Source organism: Coffea arabica, chromosome 10c (genome assembly GCF_036785885.1).
Source record: "Coffea arabica cultivar ET-39 chromosome 10c, Coffea Arabica ET-39 HiFi, whole genome shotgun sequence".
Taxonomy (NCBI): Eukaryota; Viridiplantae; Streptophyta; class Magnoliopsida; order Gentianales; family Rubiaceae; genus Coffea; species Coffea arabica.
Window position 1 is genome coordinate 48,677,194 of NC_092329.1, and position 16,020 is coordinate 48,693,213.

The 16,020-nt window shown below is 33.6% G+C and overlaps 1 protein-coding gene, 1 long non-coding RNA gene and 1 pseudogene across 3 annotated transcripts; all 3 read right to left on the reverse strand.

Moving 5' to 3' along the window:
• Positions 1-6,319: 6,319 nt before the first annotated feature.
• On the reverse strand, positions 6,320-6,430 carry LOC113715257 (U6 spliceosomal RNA; annotated as a pseudogene).
• A 1,699-nt stretch (positions 6,431-8,129) lies between these two features.
• Positions 8,130-8,592, reverse strand: LOC140016115 (uncharacterized). The gene is made up of 2 exons (XR_011822452.1): positions 8,459-8,592; positions 8,130-8,178 (listed from the first exon to the last, which is right to left on the reverse strand). It is a non-coding gene; the product is annotated as an uncharacterized lncRNA (long non-coding RNA).
• Positions 8,593-9,452: 860 nt separating this feature from the next.
• Positions 9,453-14,551, reverse strand: LOC113715018 (N-glycosylase/DNA lyase OGG1). 2 transcript variants are annotated; one of them, XM_027239168.2, is made up of 4 exons: positions 13,769-14,551; positions 11,394-11,604; positions 10,414-10,660; positions 9,453-9,805 (listed from the first exon to the last, which is right to left on the reverse strand). In XM_027239168.2, exons 1-4 carry the CDS (start codon positions 14,500-14,502, stop codon positions 9,777-9,779), a joined length of 1,221 nt encoding a protein of 406 aa, XP_027094969.1. In that variant the 5' UTR covers positions 14,503-14,551; the 3' UTR covers positions 9,453-9,776. The 2 variants fall into 2 exon arrangements, with proteins under 2 accessions (XP_027094969.1, XP_027094970.1); XM_027239169.2 differs by having other exon boundaries at positions 9,563-9,805; positions 10,394-10,660; positions 13,769-14,529.
• Between the last annotated feature and the right edge of the window lie 1,469 nt (positions 14,552-16,020).

The window sequence follows — 16,020 nt, forward strand, 5'->3', positions numbered from 1 at the left end:
TCAGGTGTTCTTGTTGCTGAAAGGACGAGGAAAAGAAAGAACAATTTTTCCAACAAGGTCCCTTGATTTAGAGTGCGTTTGATAAAATTGAAGTTTGAAAACTTAAATTTGAAATCTGAAATCTAAAATCTAAAATCTGAAGTTTGAATCTATTAAGTTATTGAATGGTTAAGTATTAAATTTAAATTTGAATGCATATCACATTCAGTAATAAGTGAATAGCTCATCACTTAATTTTGGGAGCAAGTTTTGTCTAGAAAATTCAGTGCCACTTAATTAATTAAGATGTTCAATTTTTTATTATCAAACCCGTCTGAATATATTAAGATCTGAATCCATTAAATTTAAGTGTTGAATTGCGTTATCAAACAAAGTCTTAGTTTACTATTATAGTCAAATGAATTGAAGCATAAGGACAAACAAAACTTGATTCTTTTTTTTTTTTTTTTTTGATGTTTTGGCTTTTCTCTTGCCATGACTTGATCGGATGCTTCTGAAATTTTGTTGCCCCTGTGAAGATATCAAAACATTAAAGTCTCTTTGGCAAAGACTATAAAAATAACAAGCAGTAGTTATACTTAATTGCCATGCTTGAAATAAGAACAACAATGCAAAACCACTGACCAATACAGAAACGGCCTAAAACTCAACTCTTTCGTTGACCATCTGTTATTATAATTTCTGGTGCTAGCCTGCTATGACCATAATGTATGAAACCTTAAGAATTAGGAAGAAACTGCCAATTCTCAAGTATTGTGCCGTGTGCCTATGTGTTATTTTTATTTAGGAGTATACTACTGCTACGTTGTTTTTCTCTGTTTTGATGATCTTCTGTGTGAGCTAGTGCATGAAACAGCAAGCATAACTTGTCCTTTCATAAATCATGGCATGCTTTACATGGTACTTGTTGCAGTGATAGAGTCAGAACCTTAGGGTCAGGATTATAGGTGGCAAACCAATCCACTTAACTAAATTTATCCATACTCGTCTATAAATAGATGGGTACGGGTATCTTAAATTTTTGTAGATGGATATAAATGACTTACTCAATAATACCTATTTAATAAATGGGTATTATTGGATAACCCATCAAATTCAATTAATCCATTTAGAATTTTCTTCCCCCAAGTCTCTTCTCTTCTTCCATCCATTTTTTTTTTCAAATTTTTTATTTTATCATGATGTTAATTACTTTTGTTTCATTATTATTATTATTATTTGTTGATTTTATCTTATTATTTTATTTTCTCTTAGTTTGTTAACTTGCTTATTTTTTAGCATTACTAATTTATGATAAGTTTTAGCCTCTTTTCTTATCTTTCTAAAATGAAATTTTAAATTTATATATGAAAAAAATGTTAGGGGTTCAAAATTTTTGGATTAAGTTTTTATATTAACTTTTATAGTACTTAGTTCAAATTTTTTTTATTCTTATTATTCAATTATTAAATAATATGTAATTTTGCGACATAGAGTATAAATGAAAAAAAAATTGGTAATTAGGTTTATTGAACATGATAAGTAAATTTTTAAAATTAATAATGGGTACAAAGAGCGATATAAATTGATAACTTATTTTGCAAAAATGAATTTAAATGAGTTTACAAAAAAAAATAAAACAAATGGGTAATTGAGTTACCCAATTCATTTTTTGACTTACCCATTTATACCCATCTAATTAAATGAGTATAAATGGGTTGATTCATTTATACCCATTACCCATTTTACCAATCCAAACCCACCCAAGTCACCCATTTTGACACCTCTAGTCAGGATCAATTCTCTGCAAGAGATGAGTTCTTGAGAAGACATGAAAATAGTAATATTAAAGTTTAAATCAAAGGACTTCTATCTTAAACATGCCTTGTTTTTTTTCTCACCATCTACTTGTATAGCTAGATCGTGACAATGATGTAGCAGTAAAGAGTTTAGTTTTGTCAAAATAGTTTACTCTAGGATTAACATTAATAGTTAAACTTATTTAGATGTAAACTCTTGTGAAGTGTAAGAACTATAAATTTTAATTGTTTAGGTTGGGGGGAGGGTGGGCAATGTAGATAGGAAAGAAAATTTTAAAAATTTTGAGATGGCAAATAAAGATCAATTTACAAAATTTTTAAACTTTCTAAGCTTAAAAGAATTATTTTGGGTTAAATGCATCAGTCAAGGAAAAAAAAGGACACCAAGTAAAAAAACAATTGAATAGTGGTTAGGGAATTTGATTCTTTTGTCTTAGATGATAGTCTGTATAATGTTTATAAACAAAATCAGTTTACAAAGACCTCATCGAAGGATCAATATATAGAAGCACATATGAGAAGGCAAAAGAAAGTTTATTGACCTCAAAACTAAATAATTATCTGCTTTTATCCCTTCTCCCTTTAATTTTATGTTTTTTGAACAGGTAAGAAATATTAGCATGAAATGATTTATAAAATTTTGGTTTTATTCCTTTTTGGGATACAAATTCAAGTAGAACATTGTTACAAATGGTCATACACTTGCGGAAAAGAGGAGGGGATGGACCTACATCTTTCTTATTCAGGTACAGCCTAAGTATTACATTTGAAACCCTAACTACAATCTAAGGGGGGAATTTAAAAATAATAACTTAACTATTACATTTATCTAATTAAATACATTTTAGCAAAAATTAAAACCTATCTATTACATAGGCTAGCTAAATACATGTCTTGAGCACCTATCTATTGTAATTTGGCATATTAATGCCTCACAAATAATCATCAAAATTAAATAGAATAAATGAAACTTAAAATTAATAAAATGAGTAATTAAAGGAAACAAAAAGCACTCAAAAGATGTAATTACACATAAAAATCACATAAGAGCACATAAGAGAAGTTAATATAATAAAGAAGATACCTCCCTTGAAGTTGTGGTTGAATGGGGTGAAATTTGCCTTTTTATGCTCCAAAATCAGCAAAATGATCAAGGCATCAATTTAATTATAAAGAAATAAAAATAATCATGAAATCAATCAATTAAAGCACTTAAATGAAGTATAATTAACAATTAAAAAAGAAAAGCAACTTGTATTTAAGAAATCAAAACTATTAGGGATCTAATTGCAAAAAATGAGAAAGTTTTAGGAGTCAATTTGTAATTATTACAAAATTTAAGGGTAAAAATAAAGGAAAAATAAAGTTTAGAAACCTATTTGCAATTACATTTGGAACCTAATTGAAAGAATTTAAAAGTTTGTAGGATCACAATAAAATTACTCAAACGTCTAGGGACTGATTTGCAACTTATATTAGCAGATCTTAAGAGAAGTGGGCCATCGGGCCATCGGGCCATCGGGCCATCTTTCTTATTTCTTTGTGCCAAAGCCTCCTAAACCCAATCAAAAGTCCAAGGCAAAAGAAGCAGGCCAGTCCATCATTTTGACCCAAAATAATCCAACAAGACTGATGGGCTTCAACCCTTCAACCCAAGATAAAAACCCAAAAAAAAAATAAACCAAACCCACTCTCTTAAACCCAAACAAAAATAACCTTTTAATCCAAATTACCTATTTCACTAAAACGCAACATGATAAAATCAACTAAAATTATTGAACCCTAATATTGACCTAAACCCAGAACTATTCTGCCCAAAAACATGTTTAAAATATGCAAAAGATGATTAAAATTTAAAAGGGGTCAAAATGGTCTATTTGCAGAAGTTTTGGGCTATAGTGAAATTATATAAAAATCGGGGGGTGAAACTGTAATTTAAAAAAAAGCCGCCTTGCACGAAGAAGCTTTCTTCCTTCTGGAACATTTCTGGGTTTTCATGTCAAAATGGAGGGAACCAAAATCCAAACAAGTCAAGTCAAAACCACGATATTTCACGATCCTATCATCAATACCCGACCTTATTACATAAATATCATATCTTTAATCAAAATCAAAGCAAGAATATGAACTAAATGATACACAAAAGGAAGAAAAATATTAAAAGATTGAAATAGCAAACACAAGTACAGGAGAGTCTTGACGGATTTCGGTCAGGATTTAGGCTTACATAGAGATGAAGCGAGCAAAAAGAGCTACCTTTTAATGAGAGGATGCAATAAACTTTGAAGGAAGATGAACTTAAGAGCGACAAAGTGAAGCTGCAAAACTTCCAGGAACTCACTTCAAAACTGATGGTGTGATGAATTTTGGCCCAGATTTGAGAGACTTGCAAGCCTTTTTTCTAAAGATCTTCTGAACAAAGATTATTTCCTAGTGAGCGTAGATGGTGTAGATGTAAAGAAAAAACATAAAGGGGTAAAACTGAGATCGGATTTGGACCATCAACAGAGCCAAACGATCAACCCTGGCTCAGTTTTCGGGCATGCACCAGTGAAACGAAGTAGGGGATTTGGGGTCCGAATTTGGGGGCTTTTTCAATGTTTTTGTTAAGAAGAATCTGAACAAAACCTCTTCTCCTAACTACCTAGTTTGTACAGAAACGAAAAGCTACTCGAATCAAGCTAAAATGAAATACAAAATCCCTTCACAAAATGGCTGAAAATCAGCCCATTTTTGCGAAATTTCTGCAACAAGTCTTTCTTCCTTTTCTCTCCGTTTCTCTCTCTTTTTGCTGTTTTTCTTTTTCCTCCACCGCTCTCCCTTGTTCCTTCTCTTTAGGGCTGCATTTACGAGCCTTTTATAGGCACAAAACACCTCCCAAACCCTTGCTTCAATGGTGCAGATGAAATGGGTTTAAGGATCCTATAAATGTTGGGAGGATCTGAACTACTGCAAAATAATTCGAGCTTAAATCCAAGTAATGCAAATGCTACAAGTTCACTAACGAAGGAGTTATCTGGCCTCCCAAGCAAGTTTTACGCAGGATAGAGATTTAATTTTGGATGTCCCCATTGATAAATCGATCGGAATAAAAAGTAGCATTATTACAAAGATCAAGTTTCACAACATGCCGAGTGTTCCTGCCACAGTCAATTCCTTCCTATAAACAACAGTCTTTTCTAATCCAGGATGCCGAACGATTTGATTTGTCAACTAGACCTCTCTTAAATTCGAGAAGAGCTTTTTGCTCGCTCTCAAAGCAGCTTACATTTGAATATGCTCTTACGTAGAAACCAAAATCAATCCTGCCTGCCAACAAAACAAATCATAACATAATGAATGGAGTAAATTTGATCATATTGTTACCAACTAACAGACTCGTATGTCAGAGATTTTTTTTTTTTTTACTTTTCTTTTTTGGTTTCTTTAATAATTAATGCTTTCACACAATATTCATGTGAAGTTTTGAGTGCGTTGAGCAAAAATCACAAAACCTCTACTTTTAGGTCCAATGTTTAGTGGGAAACGTAGTTCAAAAGTTGCTTGACTAACATCTATTGAAAGAGACAAAAGGAGCAAAATAACCCAGGAAACTCTGGAGAGAGTAAAGGGGTTCATCCCCTAACCTACATCCAATAAGTAGCTTAAATTCCTACTGGTGGCCACTGGATAGGGGCCCAGTGGTTGCTCTTGTTCCTAACTCCCTTTCAAACCAATTCATAGGTTGCAAAACATATTCTTTTGAATTATAGGGATCATTAATGGCAAAACTATACAAGCATGGGTTTAGCCGATTCAGTCCTTTATGTAAACGGGTGGGGTGTCCTGCGCTCATAACAAGAATAACCAAAGCAGAGGAGGGGATTTTATCCCCCATCGTGTCTCCAATGCTTAAGCCAAAGACAGGGAAGTGGGAAGAAGGCTTAGGAATAGAGTAACGAGATGATTAGAAATTATTTGTTACCTCAAATGTCCGGAGAAAAGGGAGTATTTATAGGCAAATTATATATTGTAAGTCAAGTTATCTTTATGATCGTGGATAGGGTATAAGTCAACTGTAGATATGTCAAATAAGTCCTATTGTCAATGTCAGGCGGCACAGATCACATCAATCACATCAAAATGAGAATGCTCTTTAATTGGGACTTCTCAAATTATATATTAATATCTTAACGAGTAAGATTCAACTTGAATTCCTAATCTCCACGAGACAGATATCGAATCCCACAATAACCTTCCTTGTTGAATTAAACGTAGGCTGTTGTAAATATCAATTTAAACACCCTTCAACAAACTTTTCTTTTTAATCCCAATTGCTTGAGTTCTATGCCATTGGAGTTCAAAAATAGTTGAGTTTGACTAGTTCACCAAAAAGATTTTGTTTTCTGTCCTAGTTCAAAGTAATTCTGCATACAATAGAAAGTCAGGAGATGTCAATATGGCATAATAGAGTAATTGCCAATCACATATTCTTTTTCTTTTATGACAATATTACATGCCAAACTACACGAGAAGAATTGACAACTTGTTATCAATTCCTTGATTTGTGCGTGTTATCCTTGCGCAGAGGCAAGAGGCCATGCCAATCTTCTCCGTATTGTTCCAATTTTTTCGGATGTCCACGAAGGGACCAACTTGTTCAAACTAGGAGTGTAAGCTCCATAAGGAGGCCTGTCATTCTTCAACAGGTTGATATATTATTATTACAATTGACACAGCACCATGCATTTGAAGCTGTCATGCTGCAGTTGAATACTGCAGATTGAGAACGAGTACCAAAATGTAGAGAAAGCTTTTAGAGACAAAGGTCCACCTAATGTCCGATGGGCTGCAGCCACAGCTGTAGGACATCAAATTGGCTCGCATGGGAAACGTGCAAGCAAGATGATGCACCTGATCCAGATGTAATCACTTCTCTAAAATCAATAGGATATCAACTATATGAATATCCTCGAGAAATTTTTCAGTAGGCCAATCTTAGCTAGTCTATATTAATGATGCATTTCTAAACAACACGAACATTTAATGTATGGCTTGACAAATTTTTAACGTGTGAAGCATGAGTATTCTTTTCATGAATGCATCATCTTTTCACACAGTATTAAGATTGATGCAAAAGGGGCTACCGTTGCAGTTCCACTGCCTCTGCAAAATGAACAAACTCAGGTTTTCAAAATTTGCAGATAAAACACGATAAGGGGAGGAAATGTCGAGTGACATTAATAGGGTCTAATTCGCCCAACACACCATCAATCTGGACAGATTTGGACAAGTCTGTAAGAAATCAAACCATAAGGGTCAGTGTATAGATGCATAGATGATTGAGTGTAACAAGATATCCTGAGAATTAGTTTTCTGTTTTGGCTTGAAGTTATCAAGTCTATGGATCAGCACAAGATATTACACTCAATGCTTTAATAATACCAAGGAAGAACAGAAGCTTTATAAACTAGTACAGGGTGAGAGACAGAAACAATCTCACAAGACTTCCACCCCTCCACCATCTTGAAGGAGTGATATGTAAACCATTTCACCTGATTTACGATGAAAATCCATTTTATCTCATCCATAACGATATGGAATGAAAATCCATTTTATCTCGTCCACTTAATTTAGATATACTGTTAATCAATTATAGCTCATAGTACCAAAAGTTTGATGTAACATGGTTGGTTGTGTTAGTTGTGCTCTAGGGTTATGGAGGTACCAATATTGGCAGAACAGCATCATAATACATAATCACAATTTTTTTTTTTTGTAAGTATAATCACAATTTATTATGATCAAGCTCCTATTGATGAATATGGTAGGCAATCCAATCTCACGGTATAATTAGATTCCAGTAACAAGCAAAACTTATGGACCACCTCAAGGAGTAACATGCAGCAATAAAGCTATCCTCACATACAATACTCTCTAGATAACAACCATAGCACCATTAGGTTAGCAATAAGAAAGATTAGTAACTTCATTTTTTTTCAGATGGAGGTTATCTCATTTTCCATATTGAGCTTTCTCTGAAGCTAGCAACCATGACAGTACCTGGTTATCCATTTCAACTCTCCCGCTAAGGGGAAATAAATGGAAGAATAAAATCAACAAAATATTCATCAGATGTTAAATACACCACAATACTGATCAACTTAATTGACACAGGCCCAACATATGCAATGCAGAGTCACTGTGGAGCTTTCCTTGTGAACAAGGACAATGCAACATAACTGGTGGTGCAGTTCCAAAATCCTTCGTATGAACTACCTCAAACATCAATTTAGAGCTTTTATTTTTACCTGATTACAAGACCGTAGCATTCAACACCACCCAGGCAAGTTTTGGAGCTTTTAATTTTATCATTTGGAAATGTCACAAAACATCTTAACTGCAAAAAAAAAAAGGTTTCACTAGATGAATGTATCTTTGGTCTAAACATTGTGCAGAGCACTTTCACCTATTTCCCAACCTTGTTTAATTGCAGAAGGAAGCAATAGTGGAAGTAAAAACATATTCACTATGATTAGGTTTCCCATTTCCTCCCCATATACAGATAAAAGGTATTCCATATTGTATAAAAGAAAAGTCTTACTGCCATTGCACCATCACAAAGGAATTAATCATAGTAAGTGAAAACTTTGGAACAGGTAACAAGAAATCAATTGTACCAGTGATGAAGTTTGACTCAGTAGACCAGTAGAGTGAAATCATAGATTCCCATATGTGAAGATACCCCACTAAGATAAAACCCATTATTAGAGCACAATATTGATCTTTAAATCTATTTACAAAATATAAGATCATTCTGTAAAGAAAAGTCCATTATCTAAAAGTTCAAAGCTTCAATGCACCTTTTATGATCTTATCGCATGTCAAAAAATAATACTAACAGTTCAAATCCTTCTCTCTTTTTTTTTTCTCTCATCCATGTTTTCTTGAAACACATATAGTTTGAGTTGTACGCGATTTGAAAGAAATTCATTTGATTGGAAACAACAGATTATGTTTGATGTTCCTTTAGCAGTAAACCTTGGCTGCATGGGTAAAGGTGAAGCATGGATCAATGGCCAGAGTATATGTAGGTATTGGGTCTCATTCCTCGCAGCTGATAGCTCTCCATACCAGACCTGGTATTTTGTTACTATATATCTTTATACTTATCTTTAAACTTTAAAGCTATTTCTGTGTACTGATCTAGATTAGAAGGAAATATAGACACAAAATGTTGTTGCACCAACTGCAAAAGCCTCCGAAATACTAAAGTAATGCAAATCATGGGATTCAATTTCATCTTCCAAAAAAAAATAATAATAATAATTGCTGTGTATTGCACTCCGCAATGTAGGGAACTTAAATTAGTATAGTGCACCCAAAAAGTTTTACTAAGATGTCAAAAAGGGAAAGTTTTGTGGCTACATTTAACATTTTTTGAGATGCATAAAGAGCAAAAACTTATCTAAGAGTGTAAAACATGAAAGGTTTGAATAATTGTAATCTCATTCATTACCTTTAGGGAATCTTTCAGTGCTTTGAACATTTACCATGAACCAATTTGATCATCACATATGCTAATCCAATTAGCTAGAAGTCTCTATTGCTATTATCTCTGATGTTGAATAATATGCACTATCAATGAAAACATACGGAAAAAACCCACACCACTTTGTAGAACTTGTAATCATTTCCTCAAGAGTAAATATTTAAACACAACATTTAGTCAAATTGGGTAATTAGGAGGATGATTATCAGTCCCTCAAATTGGAACATCAGTGTAAAAATTGAAACTTAAAATAGCATATCAGTCATTAAAGGAACAATGTTTATATGAAGTAGATGCTTAAAGAATACTTGTCGCAAGTTGTTCTTGGGTAATCATCAATCTCAGTCCAATAATAATACTCTTCAAATAGAATCTACCTCCCCTTCAGATGTGATAGCTGTAGAATCTAGATACCAACAGAGTGTTTTGAACAGACAGATATGGTGCTACTCTTGCCTCGCTGTTGCTACATTACCTGCAATAGAACAATGAGGATAAATCCTGTCAGAAACGTTTGATGCTTTTTAGTGACTTACCCTACAAAGAACTAGTGACTAGCAATATCAGTGCCACAGTTATGTAACATTTTATTTTCATTCATAATAGCTTAACTCTTCTTTTAGGAAAAGTGTCTTCCAAGTATTCTTTATGGTCCTTATCTTTTTCTTAACCGCACAATAAAGATGAAGAGCAACAAAAGAAATTCACAGATGCTGCATCTCCAAATGCACATACATGCAGAGTGAAAAAAAATCATGCTTGATGAGCAGTTCAGCAGAAATCAAACAAGAAAGTCACCTTTGTACCAAAAAACAGAAAGAAAAGAAACAATTGATCAGAAGAATAACGCAGTAAAGAGAAACAACAGTAGCCGAAAGATAGGAAATTGTGCCTCCAATTACTGCTACAATATCTGCAATTAAAAATCTCAGACTATCATACAGCAAACAGGTCTCCAGATTCCATCTGTTTGACAATCACTTCAGCTAATTTTGCACATGCAGGAAATTGTTTCCTTGAAGAATAACTCCAACCATTATGAATAAAAAAAATGAAGAACAACATTTTCATTTCCATCCATACTTCTACTTCTGGCATTGTGCGCCCCCTTTTTCCTTTCTTTTGACTTGGCAGGCTTAACTTTTTCAGCATCGCAAAACCTTGAAGGCAGTATTGCTTTCTGTGAAGGTAACTCAGCAATAAAAAGTAGAGTTTGGGCCCAGCCAGCATATTTCCCATATTTGCACACAAAAGCATCTGCCACGCGGCTGCAAAGTTTTGGTGTAAAACGGGTGCCTGAAAGCTCAGGGATGAGGTATTGCGTTGCAATCTTTCTCAACCCATATTAGAAGGATATTCTAGTTAGCAGTTTATAGAAATCAAAATCTTAAGAAATAGAGGTAAAATGCATGCCATATGTATACCAATAAGGTAAGTTCTATTTATGACCAGGTAATCTTCGTTGGGTGTATCACTTTCATAAGATGCAACACCTTTTTCCATGCAGAAGAATAAAAGTAAATTGACAAGGTGTAATGCCATACAACCTTGAGTCCATTTTCTAGTATTTTTTCTACGACAGTAATAACCTGCCCTTTCCTTGTTTTAGCTAAACAATTTATTACCCTGAGAACAGCAAGAGCTTTTACCAAACTATCAACTAGGATTTTTACTTCCTCAATGCCTCTTTCTATTTTTTTTTTCCTTTTTTATCCTGGTTTGGAGTTGGAGGGGAGGGTGTTGGGAGTGTTCCACCTTTAATATCTCTGAAATACATTCAAGCGAAAATCAGCCAAGAATCAGTTCAAAGAAAAGTTATGTACTTGAGCAGTGACCGGTATCTATAAACTGGAGTCAAAAACCTCAAAAATGTTTACTATAGGTTACAAGAAAGGTGGGATAATACATAAGCTTTTCTCCTTGTCAAACAAGCCTCTGAGGACTGGAGAGCATCAACTCAAGTTTTTTTATCAGCAGAAAACATTAAGAATGTCAAAGATCCTCATCATATCAGTTTATTATGGGAAATGTACATCTTCAAAGATCAATTTTCAGGGGCTAACCTGCCACACATGCGTATCAACAGGAATAGCATGGTGTTGATCTAGAGAGAAGAGTGCTATGCAGGCAGCCACCTTGGGACCAACTCCAGGTAACGAAGCAAGAGCATCAACAGCCTCTTCAAGATTTAGTTTACGAAGAGCAGCAAGCCATTGCAGACCACCGCTGGGTTTTGATTGCAAAGCCTCTACGGTACCTATAATGTACTTTGCCCTATTCATGTTTTGACAATGAAAATATGGTTAAATATCTGCAGCATTTGAAATAAAAGATCAAATGTACAAAGATTCAAGTACCTTCAATAAAGTACAATCCTGCAAATAAAGTAGTAGAAGGAGAATGATTTGCATGACCTTGGAGAACATTTTATTTGATTGAGATTATTCAGAAAAATAAGAAGACTTGGGTTGGCAGATATTAGATGTAACTATCTTCTTGCAAGGGACTAGCTTCCTAACTGCAGAGTTTATTATTGTCTCCCAATGTATGTTTTCTCATTAATACTATATGCTTAAGATGTTTGTCATATAAATGTTTCCAGAGCATGACCATTTATCTCTTTAAAGGATAGAAGTTTCTTTTTGTTAGTGGAGTTGATTTGGGAATTTAGGGAATTCTCCACCTCAAATTTTAATTTAGTGTAGAGCTTGAGAATTTATTAGAGATTCATGAATCATGTAAGAGCTTCCTTATCAGGCAAGGGACGTAACTTCTAAACCTGCCCCTAACTGCAATAGCTGCCCATCACTTGGTTTGTTAGGTCACTAGATTAAGATACTTATTGACTAAAAGCAGCATCTGTGAATTCCTTAACCTAGGTAAATAAACATTTACTACGTGGATATTTGATATCGAAGAGACTAAAGCTTGCTACAATTGTCATCTAAGTGCAAGCTTGGAGAGAGTTTGAGAAAGAGAAGATTTAGAAAATTAACACACAAGAATACAGTTCAGGTAAAGCATGATCTGATGAGTGTACAAAAGAATCCAGCATGTTAGCATAAGGAAGAAAGAAAAATTTTTCAAATCTTGTTTACTTTGTGTGGACAGGTAACTTTGACATTCCAGGATAAAAAACTACATCATAGAAAGATTCCGATCCTTAATGCTGGCATCATGCTATACTCTTTACCATGCATAATCTGATTGATTCAACAAAAAAACTAAGAAGTCTAAACTAATTAATCCTTCTTTTTAAATGCTAAAATAGCTAAAATCAAGTTGTTATAGGTAAGATACTCTGTTTAATCAGGACAAAGTCAACCCATATTTAAGTGAACCTTAAAATCATTTAGTAATTTGTGCATATCTATGAAATTAAAATTGCGCAAAACTACATATAGCCATCACTAAACTATCTACAACAGATTAAGCTAAACCACAATCAGACCAAAGACCTTTTCAGAGAGCTGGGGCTCCCTAACTGGTACAGTTAGAACAAACTTCAGTTAAACCAGTCAGTAAGATCATCCCTTTTCCACTGATAAATTCACAAGGTCTGCCTTCCATAGCAAATTAAAACTGTCATACTCGCTAACTTTTGAATCTGCTGTCAAATCCCGGACTAGTGAATTGCAATTCTATTGTACCATAATTGGTCCATTAATCTTTGCAGTGTTTTATAAGTGAGCCGGATTATAAGATGTACTAAGAAAAAGAGAAAATTGAACCCAGATGCATCCTTTCCTGACAACCTAAGCCTACTACCGGATCCCTGTTCCGATTTGCATCACTAAGACAAATCAGCTTACACTTTACAGAAAAAATAGCTAAGAATAAAGAATTTAACTGACCACAACCACGTATAAAATCAATTTATCCTTATTTTTGTAGCATGTTTCTATGTTTCTGTCATACTCATCATTACTACTACAATTTTTTTCAAGCCCTCCAGGAAATTAGATTCTTGCAAAGATTAGCAGATCTTTCATTGATTACTTTGACTGAGACCATATTTTTCACATTTATTCCTATTTCACTTCCAACTTTAGATTTGCTTATGTTTTCACATTCACTCCTATACACATCAAAATTTAGATTTGCTTTTTAGGCTATAATGACTATCTTATCAACCAACATTCATGGAGCCTTTTGCCTCAGCTCCACTAATTTCCCCCATAACATAATCACAATTCTCATACAGGGGTTCAGACTAAAACAAGAAATTGCCACTTGATGCCAAATAGAAAAAGAGCAATTCAATCACCATTAAAAGCACACATATGCTAGCTTCAATTGCACAATTAGTACTCAGAAGACCCAAAATTTCCCTACTGAACAAATCAATTTCTAATTCTAATCGTACAATAAAATGAAAAATCTTACATTTTGCAGAAGGTTACAGTATAAATAACAGAATATGATCCAAGAATCCAACCTGTAACCAAAACCGGCCTCTCTGAGCTCTGTTTCAGAAACCATAGCCAACCGATTAATCTCCGGAAACTGATGAAAATCATACCCTCCAACATTCCCCAAATACTTCCCCAAAGAAGACAAAAAATTAACCATTTTAGTAATCCTCCCAATATTGTTATTCGATGAACAAATAAACTGAATTAAACACTCAAGAGGGTCCTGTCTAAGCACTCTGGCTCCCTCCAAATAGCTTGCCAGCTCACAAAACCGCAAATCAGACACCTTAAATTCCTCCCAAATTTCAGACAAAGAAATCCCTAAATTCAGAAAGTCAAAAAGCGCCAATCTTGCACTTTCCTCACACTCTGTATGATGAAAATGGTAACCCACATCACCATTCTCAAGCTGCTTCAGTGACACCAAGTGGGGCCCAATAACACCTGTGTATTGAAGTGGGCCAGTTTCTTTCCACCTGAATGTTTGGCCTGTGGGGAAAGTAAGAGGTAAATAAAGCTCTGATTTTCCAATACTCAATGGTACCCATTCCCCGCTGGCTTTTGTGGTGATTGCAGGAGAATTCTTGAGTATGTTTTTGGGTTTTTTGGAAGCAAATATGGAGTTCAGTTTGACGGGGAAATGGGGAGATTGATGTGGAGATGATGGAGGGGTTGATGATGCAGGTTGGCTTGATGTTTTTCTCTTCATAATTCGGAGTTTTGTTAGTGATGCCACAGATTGATTGCTTTGAAGCATTGTTTGAAGCTGAAGAGAAGGGGAAAAGATGTCAAGGTACCATTTGGCTAGCATATTTTCAGGGTTAATAACACTTTACCACCCTGAACTTAGTGAGTAGTCACACTTTACCCCTCCAATGTTAAATGTGTGCACTTTACCCTCCTATGAAAACTAGTCAAGGTTAGAAATATTGAAAAAAAAAAAAAAAAAAGTGAGTGCAATAGCATTATTGCCCTTTTATTTATGAAATTATCTATAACTCATTGTTATTTATTTCCTCTCATTGTTAAAAAGTATGCATCTTCTCTATCTTATCAACTATATAACAATATTTGAAAAAAGCTAAAAAAAAGTTTATATTTAGTTTAGATGCTTAAGATTTTTTATGTTGGATTAATATTCACTTTTATATATGTTTTGTTCAATTTATTATACTTTAAGTCAAATAAAAATAATAAATAACACAATACTAAAATAAACATATAATTACCAAATTTCTTTTTCAAAAAAAAAAGGTAATAGTACTAAAAAAGTAGTTTTTTACTATTTTAGTTTATGTGAACTTTTAGGCTAATACTATTTTCATTTTTTGTTGATATATTTAGAGCTTACTATTATTGCCTTTTCTTTTTAAAAATGAAATTTGATTCAGTTTCCATTTTCCTTCTCTAATTTTAAAAATAAGGCATATCAGCCATTTGATTAAGAATTTAATATTGGACTAATTTGATAAATAAAAATGAAAATAATAAATAAAAATAATAAAAACTACTTTAAAATGAGTTTAGCATTACCCTTGATGGGAAAATTTGGCAGTTGTATTCATTTTTACTGTTGTCTTAATTATCCATTTTGTTTGAGTTAAAGTCTAATATATTGAACAAAACATATATAAATGTGAACATTAATCCAACAGAAATAATTTCAAAGATATAAACTAAATATTAATCGTTTTTAACTTTTCTTAGTTTGATATTCTATATAGTTGATATGATTGAGAAGCTATAAATATTTTAGCAATGAAAGGAAATGATACTAAGTTATGTATGAGTTCATGAATAAAAAGGTAATAACGTCATTGCACTCAATTTTTTTTTTTTTTTGGTATTCCTAACTCTGACTAATTCTTATGGAGCTAAAATGTATATTTGAAGGTTGAGAGGGGGAAAGTGCGACTACTTCCTTAGTTCAGGAGGACAAAGTGTTATTAACCCCATTTTCTACTATTTAAATAATCAATACAAGTACAAAACATTCTTGGTCAATACATCAATCATCATCTTGTTGGAATTTGAGGCAAGAAGTAGTGTCCCTCTACAATTTTATCTTAGGATACAAAGCTCCTAATATTTATTCAGTATAATAAGGACTTGCAAATTATATTAGTATAATTTAGTTGGTTAAAGAAAGGGTTAATTGCAAAACACCTACCTCAACTATCTCTATTTTGTAACTTGCCCCTGAACTACCAATTGCAACAATGTATCACTTCCTACTCTCAAATTTTGGCAGATTACTCGAACCAAATTGAACAAG

Bases quoted from the DNA above. Each gene is read 5' to 3' on its own strand.
- LOC113715018 (XM_027239168.2), bottom strand. From the start codon at position 14,502: ATGCTTCAAAGCAATCAATCTGTGGCATCACTAACAAAACTCCGAATT. The intron at 11,605-13,768 runs GTTGGATTCTTG...AAACATGAATAG, and splicing joins GAGGCCGGTTTTGGTTACAG to GGCAAAGTACATTATAGGTA. The intron at 10,661-11,393 runs GTTAGCCCCTGA...GGGTTGAGAAAG, and splicing joins TTGATACGCATGTGTGGCAG to ATTGCAACGCAATACCTCAT.